Source organism: Lepisma saccharinum, chromosome 8 (genome assembly GCF_977018435.1).
Source record: "Lepisma saccharinum chromosome 8, izLepSacc3.1, whole genome shotgun sequence".
Taxonomy (NCBI): Eukaryota; Metazoa; Arthropoda; class Insecta; order Zygentoma; family Lepismatidae; genus Lepisma; species Lepisma saccharinum.
Genome location: NC_139236.1, coordinates 68,713,438 through 68,727,859, shown reverse-complemented (window position 1 = coordinate 68,727,859; position 14,422 = coordinate 68,713,438). Strand labels below are relative to the sequence as shown.

Here is a 14,422-nt window from a genome sequence, read left to right as displayed (position 1 = left end):
AATGCTCACAGTTCGTCTCCGAAGCAAGAAAGTAGATCATATTCGAAGGAAGCAAGCAGACTTGGTCCAGGAACAAGTTTGTCTTCGAAGGGAGGAAGTGATTTTGTAAGAAGGAAATCTGAAAGAGTAAAAAGGCCAAGAGTGTTTTACCCCTCATAAGTTTGTTTTCTCTAGAAGGGGAGAAGATTGATATATATTATAAAATACATTATTGTATGTGGTGAACTAGCAGTTATGGCCAATGTACATAGTCTGTGCATAGCAACGATTATGCATCTTGTTTATGTGTCTTATGGATAGTTTAAGTTTTAATCATGTAATCCAATCCACCTTGTTACAAGTTTGAATATATTTAATTATGAAGTTCCAATCTTGAGATGTTTATTTCTGTTTATGTCATTAATATTAGGACATAACAGTGGCAGAAAAGCGAAGTAAAATAAACCAAAGCAATCAATCAATGATGTGAAAGATTTGTTAAAGATTGTATAATGTAAATTGCCAAAAATGTAAGGTTCATCTTTGTTTTCTCTCTTCTGCAGATGCAACTCGTGCAACTGCGTTGATGTCCACAAATGTTGTCTCCTTCCTTTTGCTCAACAGATTCAGGGATGGTGTTGCACTTGATGTGTTAGTGGATGCTGTAGATAAAATGAGGCGGGAGCTGCAGTGGAGAGACAGGGATGTTGGCTTTGTAGGGGAATCCATGGATGTAGTTAACCATGCTGTAAGTACTGTCTTGTCTTTATATACATTTTGTCCAATGTAGACACAAAATAGATCTTCGTGCTTGACTGTGTGTGTGTGTGTGTGTTCAGAAAATGCTATAATTTGTTGCCAGTGGACCACCAGTACTCAAGAAAGTAGTATTGCAATGATTATTGTTATTTTGTGAACTTTCTGTGAAGTTGCAATTGGTTTGAAAGTGGAATTGATCCATTAAATGATCGAGACACAAGTGTTTCTTTTTTGTTTATACAGTGCAACCTCAATTTTATGTTTAAATCTTTTGAATTTTATATTTGATTGCTGTACTGTTTGTTATGTGATAACGTTGTATCGGTGTCAGTAACATTTTTATATCCATTAATATGTACTAATACCACATACAAGGCCATTTGGTCTAAGGCATCAGGCTTTGGGCTCGGGCTACGAGATGTGCACTGGTTCAAGTCTCCTGGGGTGGGGGAAGCATAACAACTTTTCTCCTGAAAGTTCAGCCAGTGTATGAGTGTGGTGGCCACATACCATCGTGAGGAAATTTGGGAGCTATGAATGAGTAGTGTAACCCAGTCTTGAAAAACCTACAACAAACTGAGTGAGGCCAACAGTCGGTAGGTGGGTGGCCCTGGTTCTTGCGGCTAGTGTACAATGGGTTATATTATTATCTATAATATTTATATAACCATTAATATGTATTAAAAATTAAAATTTCACAGTAGTGCAATGGAAAAACATGGACTGTGGTTGAAAAACGAAAATTTACCAATGAATCTAGGCAATCCTTTTTCTGATTCACATTGCTATTAGCCCCTTTCTAGTTCTTCTAATCTCATGCATGTTATTTTTCCTCCAGTTGAGACTTCTTGGTCCAGGCCTCGTGAAGCGAGAGAAGAGGAAAGATGTCATTCACATAACTCCAGTAACAATGCTTCCAAATGTGATAGAAATGTGTTATTACTCAAATCCTGTTGTTTCAGTATTTGATTTGGATTCTGTGGTTGGTGAGTACAGTTGGATATTTATTACGTTCATTACTTTTTTTCTTTTTTTAATTCCAACTTCTGTGCTGAATATTACTATTTTTGTATGGATATGGCAGAGTAATCTTTTAGTATCATAATGTTAAATTGCCGATCTAGTATTCCTATAAATATTCTGGGTTGTATGTCCATAATTGTGTGACGCTGCTTCAAAAGTAGTAGTATCGGACTCTGCTCTCAAAAGCCAGAAAACAGCACTCAATGTGCTGACCACATGTCAACCAAGAAAAAGCCACTTGGCACGCCTTTTCCACCATGGAGTTTAGTGCTTTCTTGTTTTAAATAATATGGATCTGACCATCTAAATAATAATTTATTGTCATGCCATTGATTAATATTATCACTAATTGAGTGAATAATTCTGTCATTTTGTAATAATTCGTACGAATTCAAGGGCACGGACAATATACCTTATTTTTGTTACACAAATGTCTCAATATACATATTTTCGTTTTCAGTGTAAGCATTTAAATTTGTACAATTTTACCATCAGCTTGGTATACTGTCGATTATTATGATCGGTACTCTATTCGTATAGGTAAAATATTTCTATCTATTTATGTCAATTGTTATATGGGTCATCTCATCTGGTGGCAAAAAAACAAAACTAGCCCTCCCCCTCTTTTCAAAGTACTGTGTTCAGAAGGTGAATTTGTCCAGGTGCAGAGATAATGATGTTTACCATTTTATATAGGGGTGGGCCACGTCAGTTGTCAAATGATAAAATTTGCATATAGATACAGCCGATGGCAAAAGTTAAAAGTAGACAAACTTGCCCATCACTTGGTTTACAGCAATGTGAGGGTAATGCATTGAAAAAAAGATGCCAATGTGCACAGGACCACATCTGCTATCTTGAGTTCAAGTAAATTGCAGTTATCATAGAATCATTAAAGTATAATTCCCATAATTTATTTTCCTTTGGCAGGCAAGGCACATAATGCTAAAAATCAGAGAGACAAAACATGATGCAATACTGATTTTGAGAATAGAAATTTCGTTATTTTTAATAATAAGTCCCTGACAATGACAATTTTCTCTTGACGTTACATTGTAGAAAATTGAGGCAACTAATTGCTGAATAAATTCTAGACGTAAGCTGTGGTATAAAGCCCTTATCTTGTGTTTTCCCTGCAGTGACTGCTTTGTACTCATTGTTGGAAGTGAATCTCTCAAATTACGTGGACATGGAAGCTGAAATTTTAGTGCCGCAGGACAAGCTCCTAGAACGAGCTCGTCAGTTGTGTGATATTTTGCAGTTTGAATTCATTTTTTCCAAACCTTGTCAGTATTTGGAATCAGTGATTATGGAAACTGTGGAAGAGTTGAAGACAAAGGAACTTCTTGTTCAGAAGGTAAATAACGTTGCTTCTGTTTATGTACATGTTGTTGTTGCTGCTGCTGCTGCTAGCTCTCACAACAGATTGTTTGGCATGCTATATGGCCATGACAACTGAGTTCATATCCATGTTTAGGAACGAATGTTTTTGTTCCTTTGTCAATTGACCATTCAACCTCCTTGTTGCAATGACCTTGAGAGGTACAAAAGGCCCGCAAAGTCGTGATTATATTCTGGGGCCTCCTGCTGAACATGTGGCATGTGATTGATGTGTTATTGATTTCTCCAATTTCATCTTCATTTAACTGTAGTGCAAAAATAGAAATGGGAGTATCTTTCAAAGTTGTTGTTTTTTTTTAAAAGAAAAAATAATCTGAATGGTTGTCCTGTTGTGACACACTGCTTGCACTACCAGTTTTTACTGCACTGATCATTGTAATTAGCTAAAAGTGGCTGAAAAGTGACATAAAATAACAAAGCAAAATGGTGTAGGCATATCATAATGTATAGTGGTATTCTATCCTTACATTCCTATATGTTTTACTTTACCACATAATGTGCACATCCATCACAGTCACATTAAAACGTTATATTTGAAAAAAAAACACAGTAAAATTGAAGAAAGCAATTCATTAGCTACTTCAATCACCACACATTCCATACACAAGTTCAGAAAATATCTAAAGGAGATTGAATGATGGGCCTTGTAAACTTAGTTTGTTAATTTGCCACTTGTTGGCACATTGTTTTAAAAGTAAGTAACTTTGAGTTTTGCTTTAAAGTCCACTTTATGCACAGGAAGGCTTATCGGGACTGGATCTACAGTTTAAAGTAGGATCCGAACCACTTGTGCCTTCACGGGAACCCCTTGATTACAAGGCAACGACTTTACTACTATGCTATTGGGGAGGCCCTGTAAATAACTTTCCAAGGATATGTTGTACTTTACACATTGAGGGTTCCCATTGATCTGGTTATCCTGGAAAAGTCACTGATTGTTTTTTATTGAACTTGTCATTATTTGGGAATAAATATAAATTCCACTTTTTCAATGGAAGATATTCCACAGAGAAATGTTTTTATTGTTCATTTTTTAAACAATGTTGAGTAAAATTGATTCTCTTCAATAACAAGTACAGCGTATCACTTGAATAACTTTGCTATTAGAATGTTAAAGCACCATTAACAGTTCGATTTTTTTTTAAAAATTGACTGAAAAACATGGAAAAGTTTGGGATTCTGTTTTGCTCAAATTAATGGACACCCTGATATCGTAACGAACCTTAAAGTTCGTGGGATCTTAAGAGTATCTAGCAGGTTAACCAGTTAATTGATGGGGTGATGTAAACTACTCATCATTCATCCTCTTGATGAGACCACTCGTCATTGACATGACGAGTTATCGCTTGGCATGCGAAAGGTACAAATTACACAAAGGAATTAAACTACTGAAAAGACAATGGTCACTCGTTGGATTTTGTGAACCGTTGAACCTGTATCATGGCTGGGTGTAGGATAATTACCTGTCTATCTGACGTCTTTAGCTGAATGAAAATAGCGAAGTCCTCTGTAAGCTTCTCTCCTATTTGTCGACCAGAGCGTTGTTCTACTCCTCACCTACTGCCTTGCTGACCACCTTCTCCCTCTCCACTCAATCTCCAAAGTCAGTCACCTCCCAGCTTGTCTCACCTCTATATCCCCTGGCCATCGAGCTCTTCCTCGATGCCGAATCGCCGAATCGTGTGTTTAATATAGTTGCTACCATGCAAACCGCTGACACCATAACCAGAAGTATTACCTGTTTCCTGAATGCTCAGGAGGTTTGCATGGCACAACACAATGCATTGTAAACATGCCTAAGAGGCTTGAGACAGCTGAGAAAAACAAGTGAATGCCCTGGTCAACATGAAGCGTTCAGAGAGACTTAATAAAATAAACATACAATCTTAGGGATTGATACGATATTTCAAATGAACCTTGTACTAGTTGTCCGTCCTTACTAGTTTGAATTCATTGTTAATTGCTATGTATATCCTTAGTCTTAATGCTTCATTGTTGTTTTTCATGAATGTGTACTTTCTGTTTTGTAGCAAACATACGACCATCAACAGGTTTATAACACAATGTATGGAAAAAGCTATGACTTTGAAGTTGGATCAGAAGAGGAGGATGATTTTGTCCCAAACATAGATTACAAGGTGAGTGCCCAGGACATGTTTGCTGGTGGGATACAAGAAGAATGTTCAAAGAAGCAGGGAAGAGTATGTTGGGGGATCAGTTTCTAAAATTGTTTAGAACTTCTCTTGTTATACATTGTGCAATGTGTAGGGGTGACATGCTCACAGAGTACTCAATCAGCAAAGTAGAAAATATATTGTCTCCTTATGGTCATATATCTCCATCCATTGATATTTCAGAAACTAGGAGAGCAACAGAGTTGATAAATTTGGCATTCTCAAAATCATACCTTATGTAGCATATTCTGATATACATTAGCTAAGTCAGTCCATCTAAAATTTCATAACGTTGTTAAAGATCTCACAGATGCAGTGTGATCTTCGTTATCAAACACATAAACTGCAGTTTGTCCATTATGAGAGTGTTAATGTAGCATGTGAAACCATGCTTAGGATTATTTTTTTTTAAAGAAGTGGGGTAGCATTTACTCATTGTGAAACTTGTGACCAAAGGCAAGGATGGAACCTACAGCTGGAGAAGAATCCTGGCAAACTCACAAACTAAAATGGACAGTCATTTGGTTCCTCATCTCCCCCTTTGCTTGTGCCTGGGTTGCCATATTTATAGCTTCCCTCCTTTTCCTCGTCAAAAAATCCAACAATAATATTACGTCTGCTTTTGTTGTGTACAGTTTTCCCCTTCATGGTGATATAAACACTTGGCACTGAATAGAAATGACGACGATGGGTTGAGAAGCACCACACATTTTGGCAATGAAAGGGCAGGATTAGATGGTAACAGCTGTTTGGATTGACCATGCTCTATCTGCCTGCCTGTAGTTGTAAATTTCTTGACAGTGCCAGAGGGGTTTTCTCTTCTTGGTCAAGCTGAAGGCCCATTGTATTTTGTGGTCAAGCATTAAAACAACAAAGGTACCAGACAACCTCTGACTTTATCTTATTTTCTATAGCTTAGATATTTCAAATTTTTATGTCCATTCCATTCAAACTGAAATAGATATTGGTGATAGTTTTTGGTACAGTGTAGAATTGTGATCTAAATGTAATTTTAAAAGCAGCCATCCTGAAATAACTATGTACTAACACTACAAGGTGTAGAATATGCTTTTCTTTGCAAAGACAGTGTAAACAGAATAAAAGATTGGTAACAATAAGATTCAACATTTTAACAATTTCTCACTCATTTTCAAGTTAAAGATGGAAGATTGCAAAAAATTATTGTGGTAGAAAAACACAATTTGTTTTAGTTTTTTTGTCTGCTGTTTTTTATTCTTATTCCTGTACTTTTTTCAGCTTTCCTGTTAGTAATTTCAACTCCACTAATGTGTGAAGTGTATTTATTATTGTTTTTATTATTTACTTTCACAAACTTTTTTAAATTTTTATTGCCAAACCCAATGGAGTTGAAAAAAAGAAACTAGTAGAAGCCTTCCCCTAACATTGCAACAAGCCTTGGTAGCTCAAAGCAAGTGTGGGGCTAGAGCTCCACACGCATTCACACCCTCAACCATTGTAGAGGTAATGTGATCAACACCATGTTCCAACCACTGTTAACCCCCGGCCCTGCTTTATGCATGACATTGTTCAAAAAGTTCCCACCTGGATTCATGGTCTTCCCTGGTGGCAGCCAGAACCTTTGGATTGTACAATTGTGTTGAATCATATCTAAGATGACTGACTGACTGTGACAGAACACATTTCTCATAGTTGTTGGGTGTTTTACTTGTCGTATTTTTGTCACTAGATGTTATTGCCTTGATTGTATATTTTCTTCTCTGTTGGTACTCAAGTATAAATAAAGATTTCCAAATTCATTATCACTTAATTTATTTCTTGAAATTCCTTCTTTAATATTTCTTTAGAATTTAAAAGAAAAAACAATAACTTAAATTGAAGAAAATTGGAAATTTTTGTTACATTTGTATCAACAGTGAAAAGAAAATATGTTAACAAGACAGCAACATCTAGTGACAAAAGCTAAAGTATTATTACAAGCAGAAAATTTGTCAACTTGTTAAAATTAGGGGAAAATTTTGGCACTCCTTACAACATTTAGCCTTAAAATTTGGAAAATTATCCTAGAAAAAAAACTGGAATTATACTTGAATTTTATTTTTCCTGCCATACAAGTAACTGATATGTTTCTTGATTTCAGATAAATCTTTCTAAGGAGTCATTGAAGGAGTTGGAATACCTTCGTCATCTTGTGAAGCCATTGGTTGACACATACTCCGCCAGTGCTCTGTGCCTCCGTAAATTAGTCCATCAGGAGTTGCCAGAGAAGAATTTGGTTCAAGAGGCACTGGCAGAAGTCAAGACTCAACTGGACCGTGGATTTGTCACCTGTGGTAATTAAACCAGTATTTTATCTTGTTCCCTTTGCAGCATGCCCTTGTGACTTGTAAGAAGCATGTGGCATTGAAAATAGATCATTGGTTGAATTGACAGTAATGATGGACTCCACTCTGCTTTTGGAAATTGGAATTTTATATTCTGTTCTCATCTTTCCTATCTCCTTTTTTTTCTCCCAAATATGATTGCTTGTGTTGGTCAGTACTAATTTGAAAGTATCTTTTGGAATTATCAATGTGTGTTGCTTTTCGGGAGTCTAGTTTTATTTTCAGTTAATATAAGAGAGAAGACCTATCATCCCCTTGATGTAATCTTCATTGTCAATAATATCAATAAGTAGCAGAAAAGCAACACAAAATGTACAAATTCAAATTGTTTTTCCATTTGTTTTATTGTGTCAGCTTTCAGAAGTTTACAAGTATTACTTTGGTACTTGAATGTAATGTATAATTTAAGAATACAGTTTCTGTTATGTCAAAAATTATACAATCTTGAGCAATTATTTTGAAATTGCAGCCATTAATATTTATGGAAGTATTAAATTTTGGATGGAAGAATTTGAATTTGAAGCCATTCATCATCCACAATATTAAATGTGAATTCCTGTTATATACATTTCTAATTTTAGTGTATTATTGTGTCTATGTTCCACTTTCTAGTGCATTTCAGTCTGCCTATTTGGGCAATTTTTAATCCCTAGAAAGCTGGGTTCTCAGTAATTTTCATTTGTAGGAGTTGAAAAGAAAATTCCAGTATCGCTAGTTTTGTTGTGATTGTTGCCTCAGAAGAAAAAAAAATATTTGTATCAATATAAATTGGCAGATACTCATACATATGTACTCTAACAGTGGAAGGGTTATATACTCCAGTGTCAGTCATATGAATAAAGTCCTTCCTTGCATAGTTTCCAACCTAGCAAGTTTTCACAGATACATCATCAGTTTTTATGAACTGGGCAACACACACATATTGATCTTGCCCAGGATACTGACAGATGGAAGGCTTGTGTTGCTGCATCCATAAACCTTTGGGTTTAAGAAGGCTAGAGTGTTAATTTTTACTTGGCAACGTTCACATGGAGATTCACATCTAAGCGACATGCGTCATTTGAGTATTTCATCAATCAAACACATAGCGACATGTGTCACTCGATCTGAAATCTCCCATAGAATGCATTTGTTTGATAATACTGTATGCAAAATTGATCAATTTCTTTGCCATTTTTGTTGATGTTCCTTTTGTTTTTCAGGTGAAAGTCTTGGAGTGGACACAATCAAGAATTCCTTCAAGTTGTTTGAGAAGTGGAATGTACTGGAGTGCTTCATGCAAGATAACATTAAGTTATATTATTTGACCAGTCAGTACGATGACGAAGACAGATTGCAGGATGTATACGAACGGATATCCCTGTTTAAGTGGACCCACAAGTAGGATTGTGTCTGCCACTTCTTCTTCTTCGCAGAGATGATGAGAGACTTGTTTATAACATAAAATGCGTATAATGAAGAATTGCCAACCCAGGGAAAGCCTAACAATGATAGGCAAGGATCTAGCAGCAGGCTGCCCAGAAAAGGCATTTAGGCAAGAACAAAAGGAAGTATCCTGGAATATATGCAGTTAGCATAACATGTAAGTATATGTATGCGTAACTGACAGGATAAAGGACCCGATTTTATTTAAAACTGCACAAACCAGCAATAGCATTCATTAATTTAATGTAACCAAAGCGGAACTTTACAATGAAGAATATGTTCATTGTGTGTTATGCGTTTCTGTGATAGACAAAATGCAGCTTCGTACCTATAAGACCTCTTCGTTCAAGTGATGTTGATATATATGCATAGTGAATAGTGTTTATAATGGTTTTATGAACTGTTTTAAAGTTAAAAGTTCATGTTGGAAATTAACATGACAGTATAGTTCTGAGGACATAGGAAAATAATTTTATTTTTCCTGATATTTAACCGTTACAAAACATCCAAGTTTATAATACAAGTGAAGCAAGATTCTTATTCCAAGTAAAACGCCATTATAGTTTCTACAGAGACCTTTTCTTCCAGATAAGTCTTTTGTAAATATAGGAAGAAAACAGCATATTTTGTTATGGTTGTTTATGTTTTACAGTTTTCTCTAAATGTCCTACTGTTAGACGTGAGGAATAAAATTGTAAAAAGAACAGTTGTACAAAAAAAGAAAAGAAAAAAAAGGAATAAATATTAAACTATTTTATATTTCCGAAATGTGGTTTTCAATTTTGTGTTACCCACGTGCTAGTGCTTATTTGTGCTATATTTATAACTAATTCTCTAGCCTTCTTAAACCCGAAGGTTCATGGTTGCAACAACACAGGCCTTCCATCTGTCCCTATCCTGAGCAAGATCTATATACTCTTTTCCATCTGTACCGATTTCCTTTAGGTGGTCCATCTCAACGTTATCTTTCCATCTTCGTCTTGACCTTCCTACTGGTCTCTTATCATCAGGTTTCCCAACAAGAATCCTGTAAACTCTTCTTTCCTCTCCCATTCATGCCACATGGCCTGCCCACCTAAGTCTTCTTGATTTAATTATTCTAATAATATCTGGACATGAATACAAATTATGTAGTTCCCTTTTAGGCCCAAATATTTTCCTAACGATTTTATTTTCAAAAACTCTCAATTTATGTTCCTCTTTCAATGTAAGGGACCAAGTTTCACATCCATATAATGCAACAGGTAAAATTACTGTTTTGTATATTTTAACTTTTAGTTTCTTAGATATTAAACGAGAAGACAAAAGTTTATGAAGAGAAAAGTAACATGCATTTCTGGAATTAAGCCTGCTTTTTATTTCCTCTTTAACATAATTTTCATTTGTTAGTATTACTCCTAAGTACTTGAATTTGGAAACTGGTTCAAACGAGTTGTTATCAATAATTAGATTTTGATTATTACCTAACACTTGGTTTCGGCCTGTAAGCATATATTTAGTTTTCTCTTTGTTAACTTCCAAACATATCTCTTTAGCTGCTTTGAAAAATATTTTAGCATTATTCTTAATTGTATTCACATCATCCCCCAGTAAGTCTACATCATCTGCATATGCTAACAGCTGAGTCACACCATTTAATTTTTGTCCTTAGTTTATATGGTGCTATATTTATGCACCATGTAATTCTGCAGACAAGTTTTTTCTACATTTTGAAACTTTCCTGTACACTTCTGTTTGGATAAAGTGGCCATACTTCATGCCACTTTATGTGAACTGGAGTGTATCTTGTAACTGATGCAGTAAAGCACTGCTAGAATATTCCTCCCTTTTGTAGTCATCTGGTTATCGCATTGCTAAGTTAAGTTTATTTATCACATAGATTATTACAATAATAATACTTGACTTTTCAGTTTGGTTGTTATGCCACAATCTTCTGAAATTTCCCAGACTACATACATTAAAGTTATTGACTACTTGTACTGGGTGTTTCAACAGAAACGCCGTGATTTCAAATGGCATTTTAAAATATTTATGATAACTGCTCAAAAAAATAATTACATAATCTGATAGAGAAAACTCAAAAGTTGAATGGAAAACATGTTCGAAATGTCCACCTTGACGATTTATCACTTCTTGCCCCTGGTTGCACATGTTGTCAAATACCTGACCAAGGGTTGCACGACTAACTTGTGCAGTACAGTGTTCGATGTTTGCTTTTCAAATCATCTAGTAATCGCAGTCCTCGTTTGAAAACTCCCTGCTTTAGGAAACCCCACAAGAAATAGTCACACTGGTTTAAATCAGGGCTAGTTGGAGGCCACTCTAAACCATTTTGAAATAAATGTGTGTAGCGATTGTCAGGAAAGGTTCAGTTGTATACTTCCTAGCTCCGTCTTGCTGGAACCACTTCTGACGAATTGGACAACGTTTCCGTCGAAGACCAGGAATGAAGTATTCCTGCAGCATTTGCAAATAATTTTCTGATGTGACATAGCCATCAAAAAAAAAAGGTCCAATCAAACCACGTTTCGATACACCACCATACCAAAACCTTTTGTGCATACAGAGAGGTGTCTCCTTCGTTTCATGTGGATTATAGGTTGCCAAAAATTAAATTTTAGTCTTTTGTCAATCATAACATATACAAATTATTTCTGTGAATATACTAAATTTTTTTTAGGGTCATTTGAAATCACGGCGTTTCTGTTGAAACACCCGGTAGTATTTAACATCTTGAATGGCATAACCTTAAGATTCCGTAACGGCACTTTAGTTATATGAGTTGTCAATCCTTTGACTTTTCACATGACTTCTTTCATGTACATTAGAGAAAATTTAAAGCCTGAAAAAAAAATTGTGTAACATTTTTCTCTACTGGGACCATGTCAATCAAATGTATAATATGCGAACATAAAATAGGGATTACACTGAATTTGCCAGGTTGTAGTGAAAATTATGTTTATAACATTCTGGTTTTGAAGAGCAGATAGTAATTGGAAAAGTATTAAAATACAGAGTTATTATAAATGATGGACCCATTTTCAAAACGTCATAGGTAGGGAAGTACAGATCCAAATTGAACAAGCTATATACCAATGGAAAGAGGAAGGTTCAAAGTTTCTGGCGGGCAGCGGCCGGCAGGCTGTGGTGGTTGCGGAAGCGGCCGGTAGAGTTCGCGAGAGGACCGTCTGTCAGTTGTGAGCGAGATGGCGACCTTGGAGCACAAGGTTTTCTGCATGCTTGAGTTCGCGAAAAGTGAGTCACAAATTGCAGTGCAGCGGGCATTCCGTACCAAATTCGGTAGCAAACCACCAACAAGGAAAAGCATTAGCCGTTGGTTTCAGCAATTTCAAGCGACTGGAAGTGTGTGCAAAGGAAAAAGCACAGGCCGACCGCGTGTGTCAGAGGACGATGTCCAACGGTGGCCACATTGAACATTTATAACAGTTACAAACATTGTGGTAACAAAGTTTGAACCTTCCTCTTTCCATTGGTATATAGCTTGTTCACTTTGGATTTGTACCTCAATAAATATGATGTTTTGATAATGGGTCCATCATTTATAATAACCCTGTATATTGACAATCCTTCATCTGTGAAATCCATTACCCAGTCAATTATTGTTCCTTGTGTAAATTTTTTCACCTTAGCAATAATGCAGGTGTGTTTTACTTGCCTATGCGCATTCAATTCTCCTTTCAAAAGAACTAGGTATGTTCAAATTTTGATTTTAAATTATCAAATAAAATATAAGCAATACTCAAATACTTACCATATCTTGGTTTTTGCTCCAAAATTTTACATTTTCAATATATATTTGTGTACAGTAGTTCAGGTAGTTAAAAATTTTAAAATACATATATATTTATTTGTAAAAAAAATCTGTGATTTGTTACAAAATGGTAAGTTACATTTATGTAAAGTGTGAACATTTTTTAATAGATTCTTATTTTTTAAAAAAACAATATGTCCACATTACTGTGACTGAAACCTTGTAATTTTCTTCTTGCGAAAATATACTTCAGTACTTTTTGCAACAGTACTTTAACACACTAACTGAATCCCATGCACTGCCCCCCCCCCCCCCCCAAAGAAAGAAGGACTGGTCACATAAGTTCATATTTTAAGCTTTGCCTCAGATCTATGGATTTTCTGTATTCCTGGATTGTGGGATTGAGTGGGGAGGTTATAGATGTGAATATAGACATTATGCATTACAATTGTTTTCTCCACTGTGATGCCATATGTTCATCACGCATGAAGTTCATATTAGTTAGAGACTGAGGATATGTGGAGTGATGCTACAGAATTAGGTTATTTTGAACTGAAAATGATTATTTTCAAGTTGTGATTTATCTGCAGAAAATAAGAAGTATCAGAATGGGAACAAAACAGTCATAAACATATGACAAATTTCACATTAAATCTTAGTATTAGCAGTTGTGCACCAATACAAAATTTCTGCTATCTGCTATTAACTAACTAAAATTTGTTGGTCTCTTCTGGGCTATCATGTTTCACCGACAGTGGTTTTTACTTGTTTATTTACCCTCATATTTACCAGAGCAATATGTACATTCATCAGATCTCGAGCACATTACATCAAAACTTAATAGTGAAAGTTTTAAGCACTGTCCTGAACATCAAGACTGAATAAGAAATGAGTACTTAAAGTACTCAGTGATCCTCTGGCAAGAATTGAGCGTTAACCATGGAGGTATTGTTTGAATCCTGGTTTCTTGAATGTCATACAATACTGAGCAGGTCAAGGTCACGGTCAACTATTAATGGTGTGTCGATCATGTGAAGAACACCATTCGATGCTGCAATGTCGGCTTTCACTACTCTTGAGAGCCCGTTCACTGTGGATAGTCGTTCTGCAGACAAAATAAGATGTGTTAAAATATTTACATAAATATGTAATGTACATACTAAGGATGACAATGTTTGCAACTTTTTGAGACTTGCTCAGGTTTAGTAATACATAATAGAGGCAAGCATATTTAGTTTTTGACGAAAACACAAAATGTGAAATAACACATTATAGTGTTAATTTTTCATGTTCCTGAAACGTGTGGGGTGCAATTTCCCACCCTGTTTTGTCGCGAAATGAACTGCAAAATGAGGAATACTCTTAAACACTAAATTTAGAGTTTATTTACAGACGCGACACTTTCTGAAGTCAGAATTATCCTGTGAGTTATGCAATTCACGGAAAATTGAATAATTCTGCTGTGGATATTTAAAAAAGGAAAAATGGACCCCTTTATACAGGAATAAACTTAATACTCTGGTTAC

General features: G+C 35.5%; 2 protein-coding genes across 5 annotated transcripts in view; one reads left to right on the top strand and one right to left on the bottom strand.

Moving 5' to 3' along the window:
* Positions 1-9,892, top strand: part of mino (glycerol-3-phosphate acyltransferase mino) — a 138,843-nt gene extending 128,951 nt beyond the window's left edge. For all 4 annotated transcript variants that reach the window (XM_083126825.1, XM_083126824.1, XM_083126826.1 and 1 more), the window contains 6 exons: positions 543-727; positions 1,577-1,724; positions 2,901-3,118; positions 5,193-5,300; positions 7,456-7,648; positions 8,902-9,892. In XM_083126825.1, the coding sequence (XP_082982951.1) occupies positions 543-727; positions 1,577-1,724; positions 2,901-3,118; positions 5,193-5,300; positions 7,456-7,648; positions 8,902-9,083 (1,034 nt within the window). In that variant the 3' untranslated portion in view covers positions 9,084-9,892. The remainder of the gene's footprint in view (positions 1-542; positions 728-1,576; positions 1,725-2,900; positions 3,119-5,192; positions 5,301-7,455; positions 7,649-8,901) is intronic.
* A 3,339-nt stretch (positions 9,893-13,231) lies between these two features.
* Positions 13,232-14,422, bottom strand: part of LOC145991524 (uncharacterized) — a 47,058-nt gene continuing 45,867 nt past the window's right edge. Inside the window, exon 6 of the mRNA XM_083127544.1 lies at positions 13,232-14,001. Coding sequence (XP_082983670.1) covers positions 13,871-14,001 — 131 coding nt within the window. The 3' untranslated portion in view covers positions 13,232-13,870. The remainder of the gene's footprint in view (positions 14,002-14,422) is intronic.